Source organism: Calliphora vicina, chromosome 5, assembly GCF_958450345.1.
Source record: "Calliphora vicina chromosome 5, idCalVici1.1, whole genome shotgun sequence".
In the NCBI taxonomy this organism is placed as follows: Eukaryota; Metazoa; Arthropoda; class Insecta; order Diptera; family Calliphoridae; genus Calliphora; species Calliphora vicina.
In genome coordinates, this window is record NC_088784.1 from 52,568,561 (window position 1) to 52,574,998 (window position 6,438).

At 32.0% G+C, this 6,438-nt stretch overlaps 1 protein-coding gene across 1 annotated transcript in view; it reads left to right on the plus strand.

The window, feature by feature from the left end:
• Positions 1-764, plus strand: part of LOC135959856 (uncharacterized) — a 64,648-nt gene extending 63,884 nt beyond the window's left edge. The window contains exon 7 of the mRNA XM_065510952.1: positions 54-764. Within this exon, the coding sequence (XP_065367024.1) occupies positions 54-704 (651 nt within the window). The 3' untranslated portion in view covers positions 705-764. The remainder of the gene's footprint in view (positions 1-53) is intronic.
• Positions 765-6,438: the final 5,674 nt, after the last annotated feature.

Sequence of the window (6,438 nt, forward strand, 5' to 3'; positions counted from 1 at the left end):
TTAACTTTTAATTTTCATTTAATATATGCACATATTACTATGTTTCTTTGCAGACAATAATTGAGGCTTTAACACAAAGTCCTTCCACAACATTGATGTCGACGTCGTCATCATCATCCTCCAATGATGTCGTTTCAAGATTCCGTTTGCACGCAACTTTCACTATAGATGCTAGTGATTTTGTGCCTTACGAGTATGTGCATCAAGAATCGAACAATGCTGATCGGATTTGTACACGTGCGGCAGGCTTTTGTACCATACCCTTAACAGCTCGAACCAAATCCACAAATTTATCAGGACAACTACGCTTAAAAGGACGAGCAGAAGTACGTTTTCCAAAACGTGTGTTTGGAGGTTTTTTAAATGTCGAAGATCCCCATTCACAACATAATTGGAATCGACGTTGGTGTACGTTGGATGGTATATTTTTTTATGTGTGGCAAGATGAAAGTAGTCTGAATATGACACCCCTTCTAGTTCTTGATTTGCGGGATACTAGACGTAATACAAATTACCCTTTGACTTGTTCACCAAGAGAACTTTGCGCACGTCCTCGCTCATTTTGTTTAGAGTGTAAAAAACATGAATCTTGCGAAGATGTATCCAACTTCACGGTATTTTTTGCAGCCGAAACACAGGAGAATTTGGATGACTGGCTAAAGAACTTAAATATTGTGATGGATTTCATTGTCACATGGCTATAGTAAAAATACATTAATTTTAGTTATATAATTAAAATAAATATTAAAGTATGGGAAAATGGCGTACAGTTTGTATTATTTGCAAAAAAATATATACATTGTATGTGGTTAATTAATTGAAATTACACATGATATATGTACACTGATGGACGAAAGTCACCGCCATTTCCCTTCAGAATGTTTAAAGGACTACCACGTTATAAATATAATTGAAACACAAAATTTTATTTTTTCAGCAAAAACAATAATTCAATTTGACTGAAGTATCAGTTAAAACAAGTCTTTTTAACTTAACCTAATTTACAAATACGTACCGTGGCGATCCTTTACACATCCTAAAGAGGAAATGGCGGTGAATTTTGTCCATCAGTGTACATAGAATATTGAAAAAAAAAAAAAAAAAAAACGTTATTGTTTTATACCATGTTCACACGACGGCATTATTCGTCATTCACGCTCTCATTCGTCATTCAACCCCCAATTACGAACTGAATTACATGATTCGCCATACAAAATTTCAAGTGCGAATTACCTTGTTCGTACGTAATTCAGTTTGAATTACCTTATGAATTACGAACGAATGGCTGTCATCTCTAATTTTTATCGATTATTTATGTATCAAAATCAGCTGTTCAAACAAAAATGTCAAAACAAAATAAAGAAAAAGATTTTTGTATTAAATAAATAAATTAAAAGAAATAAAAAGTCTGATTAAAGTTAAAGCAGCAAAGCTCTTCCATTCTTTCAGCCCACACCTCTAATAAAGCCCGCTCGCTACCCTGGTCCCACTTGCTTACACTTTTTCTTTTTTCTAATACTGAAAATAATAATAAAATTATATTTGTTTAATTAATAATGCTACAATTTTATGTTTTTACTTACCTTTTTTATCCATTGCCAAATTACAAATTTAAAATTCGCACCAAACAAACAAAATAAACAAAAAAAACAAAACATGTAAACAGAAGAAAAAAAACAAGAAGAAATAAATGTCAAACTGAATTACGAATGTTGTCGTGTAAACAGGTTGATTCGCAATCGTAATTCAAAACGCGAATTAAGTAATTCAGACTGCCGTGGAAACATGGCATTAGGATCGACAACTTGTTTGTGAAAATGTTATATTCACCCTTATTCTAGTTGTCATCACTTTCTGTCGACATCACCTCGACACTATTTTGGTATTCTGTAATCGTGTTGTGTCGACGTCGGCTGTTTATCGAAAAATGCAATAACAGAAAACACACATCTCTAATATTTAAGTCAGCTGATTCATTTTGTTTTACATTTAAAACAAAAAAACTTCAGTCGTGGAACAGATCTGAGTTGAGAAACAGCTCGCGCCTCATCGTCATTATATCTTAAGAGCGGTCTGGCCGATTTTTGTTGTTTGGCTTTCGAGAGTTGTGCGTCTCACCTCGCATTGGTATTAATTTTATCCGTCGCATAACTGTTTTCACAGTTTTGAGTCGTTTATGTTAATCCACATGCGTTCGTTTTGTTATAATCTTGATTTGAGGTTATGAGAAGACACAGTTGATATACATACATATTTTGTGAAGAGAAACCTGGTTGGAGGACCATTCAAAACTCATTGGAGGAGACCCATTAAAACCAGAGTATGAAAACAAACAAACCATTTCGCAAACGTTTGCAAAATGTACAAAACAAATCAAAATTTTTATATTGTATTGTACATGAGCAAAAACAAAACAAAAACTTTATAAGTGACAAAGAGAGAAAACGAAACGATTAGCTTTTCACTCATCTGCATTATTTAATTTACCGTTACTATCGTACATTTGAGTACAAAACATATAGAGAAACGTATTTTTTTATTCGTTTTGTTTTTTTTTGTACTGTGTTCCCTATTATAATGAGTAAATCAATTACCAAACGTTTGTTAAACGTTTTTTATCAGAATGTTTCAATATTGTTCTTACTCTTTTCTTTTCTAGTTGCGTACGTTTATATTAATGTACAGTTTGCGCTCATGAGAAAAAACAATACAAAACATAATGGGACAATCATTCTCATTGTATGTGTTTGGTTTTTGTTTTACTCACTGAAAAGAACAAAACGATAGCAAACGTTTCGATTTGTTTATTTCAGTACCACATAAAACTCATTTTTGATGAAAATCTGGTGGAGGACCATACAAAACTCATTAGTGAAGAATAACATGGTGGAGCACCATCTTATTCTTCATGGGACTATCTAATAGCTGGTCCAAAGTAGGCAACGCATTAGATTCACATACTGGTTACATAGCGTCAGTTACCTTACTAGCTTTGTAACTGGTTACTTGATCAGCTACTTGACTAGTTATTTTAACACGTACATGTCCTAAGCAGGGGTTCAATTGACTTTTTTGATACAATGTGACTATCTGATAGCTGATCGAAAGTAGTCAACGCTTCTGGTGGGTAAAATAAAGTGCAGTACAAAAAAAAAGTATGAAGTGACTTCTCCATATGTTACTAAGAGACACTAAAGTGACTATTAACTTCATGCTATGTTACATGGGATACCAGATGCTTAAGCAAAAGTAAAAATAAACTGTATGAGAATTATATCAACACAATTTGTATAAAACCAGTTTGTACGAATTACTCACAAAACGTTTAAAGTGACTACACTCCAGATTACTTAGACACTTAAGTGTCTATTGTCTTCACGCTAGATTACTTGGGATGTATAAAGTAACCAATTGTCTTCTCTCTGCACTACAAAGTGCACACACGTGTCAAATGACCAAAATATATAAATTGAAGTTAGCCAAGTGATAAGAAATTTGTGACAATTACTGTCTTTAAGGGATACATTGACTACTTGCTTAACTGCTGGGTTTAATAGTTTGCCATTTAATCTTAAAGTAAAAAAAAATACTTTTTTATTATTATTTTAAATTGTGATAAGGGCGTTATTTTTTAAAAATGTTTATGATTCAAAAAAATAAAGAAAACAACTCCGGCAACATTCTGATATCTTTAAACATCCAGATAATAAGTGCCGCCTTTAAGAATGTTCTGGAAACAATATCGCCTTATTTGAAAGATGGAATTAAATCATCATATATTTCAAAAACAATAAAATTGGCAACAACATTAAGATTTCACAGGGTTCGTATCAGGTTAGTGTTGGAAACGATTTTAATTTGAGTTTGTCGCAACCTGACGTTTCTAAAATATTGCCCGAAACTCTGGATGCTTTAGAAATGAGAGTTTTTGGAAACAGAATTGGTCTTTTCCTTTTCGGAGTAAATATTCTTGTTGAGGATTTCAGTTTGATTTCGCGATGAAGGTCCAGGTATCTCTTGTTCAATGGGGGGCATCTATTGTGTCCAATTCAATAACGTCAGGCACTCCTTCCAAAAATCCTGCTGATTCTGGGATCTCAACATTGGACACCTTGCATAACACCTTCCGGATTTATATGTTTATTAAACTGCCAGAGATTTGCTACATCTTCCTCCAAAGGGGTGAGTGCCAACTGTTTAGATATATCGCCAACTGTAACATTACACTCACTTCTGTTAGTTACCATTTTTTTTAACTTTAAATTTTGAATCTCTCCTTACCTAAAAAATATGATATATTTATATCACCTTTATTCTATTTGGCGTCGTCGACATCGTCGTCAATATTGAGTCAAAAAATTCTGTCGAAAGTTAAAAATTGTTATCGATATCGGAGAAACATATACAATGGAGTCGGGATAGAGTGAACTAATTAATGCAAGGTCTGTTCACTTTATCCAATAAATTCACTTTATCGAGACTGAAAAAATAATAAAAAATCATAAAATTTTATGTCAAAAATGTACATTTTATTATATTTTTATAAAGGAACAAATAAATCATTAATGGTTGCTTGTTTTGTACATGTACTTTTGGCTTTTTGTACTGCTAAATCACGAAATTTGTAAAAGTAAGATATTTTCATAATATTTAGTATTGTTCTCAGCCCAGTCAATGGCTTTTTAAAATTTGAACAGCTTGAGTTGCTGCTTTATACCCTTGAAGCCAGCCTGCGCTTGAATTGAAACCTCCTGATCGTGTAACTGGTGTATTTTTTTTGATTTTGCCTTAAGCATTTCTCCACTGGCAGGCAAATTTTTACATCGCTGCTTTAAAAGTCAATTATGAAGCATTTTTTCGACGCTGGGACATTCCGCTTTTCGCAATTTTTTTTTATTTATAGCACTTTTATTGTGGCATAGGATTCCACTTTGTATTTAATTAATGCCACATATTGTGGACTTTGCTACACCAAATTTATTTGCTAGAACTGTAACTTCCACTCTATTGTCCATATCTTTAATTATTTCTTGCTAAACTTTTATAGTAAGATTTTTTTGGCTTATACAGCAATAGGCTCAAACAAAGTCAAAAATCTCAGAAAAACCAAAACAGAAATAACGGTGTTGTATAAAAAATGTGTGTAAAAAAATAATGAAACTTAGTTTAAGTGGTATAATAATACTGATAAGAGTCATAACTGTCTGTAGACAAAAAATAACAAATAAAAACTTTTGATTTTAATTTTTTTTGCAAAAAAAAAAACTAAAGTTCACTATATAGAGGTAGGCGATGTTCACTCTTTAGAGTCTCCAATGTAAAAATTTATGTGTTCATACTATCCAGTAGTTCATATTATCAAGTGTTAACTTTAACCCGACTCCACTGTACCATTTTTTGACTCAATATTGACGACGATATCGACGACGCACAGTGCTTTGTCCCCATATAACGATGGGACAAAAATAGAAGGAGTTGTCGTAGAGCTTTGAAATTTGGTATGCCAATATAAAATACCTTAGTTAAGAAAAATTAAATCTTTGGAAAAAATCGGACCAAGGACACGCCTACCTCCCATATGTGCCAAAAATATAATTTTTAGTTTTGGCTATATAGTTGATCTAAAAATCATGAAAATCTGCATTTGTTATACGCTCTAATCTTACAATCTTTCTCTTAATTTTTATTGTGATTGCAGAAAGGATTCTTGGTCCTGCCTATATCCTTAATTGTGAAAATTCTATAACTTCAGCAAAAATGATCTGATTGTAATGAAAGTTGGTATGTTTATTTGTATTTACTGAATAACTTTTTGGGTGGAATAAGATTTGTCCGTCCGCCAGTCTGTACGTCTCACAGTGCTTTGTCCCCATATAACGAATGGACAAAAGTGGAAAGAGCTTGTGTAGAGATATGAAATTTGGTACACTAATACTCTTTTGCATTGATAAAGAAAATACAAACCAGTGGAGTTATAAAGAGTTTTCGAGTAAAAATAAATTACTCTCCATCTGAAAAATAACAAAAAAAAAAGTACTCTAGCAACAATTTGTAAAAATAAGTTATATTTTATTATAAATCAATTTAAAACATTTGTTTTGTGATATTTTACTTCTTTTCTTTGCAAAACTTGTAAATTGTATTAATTTTCAACTTTTTAATTTTGTTTACATTTGCAACCATATGCTTTAAACATATTTTTTACTGGACAAAACATATCATGTCACTTTTAACACTCTCTTGCTCTTTCCTTACAAGTTTTTAAAAGTAAACGAACGGAATCCCGTAACTTCCAGTGATAATATTTGTACATATCAAGTACGCGAACATAACTATAGTAAATATTAATAAACATTACAAACAATATTTAGCTACTCCAATGAACCAATTATTGAAAATAACAAAAAACGTCAAATTTTTAAAGAAAATTTATTCAAA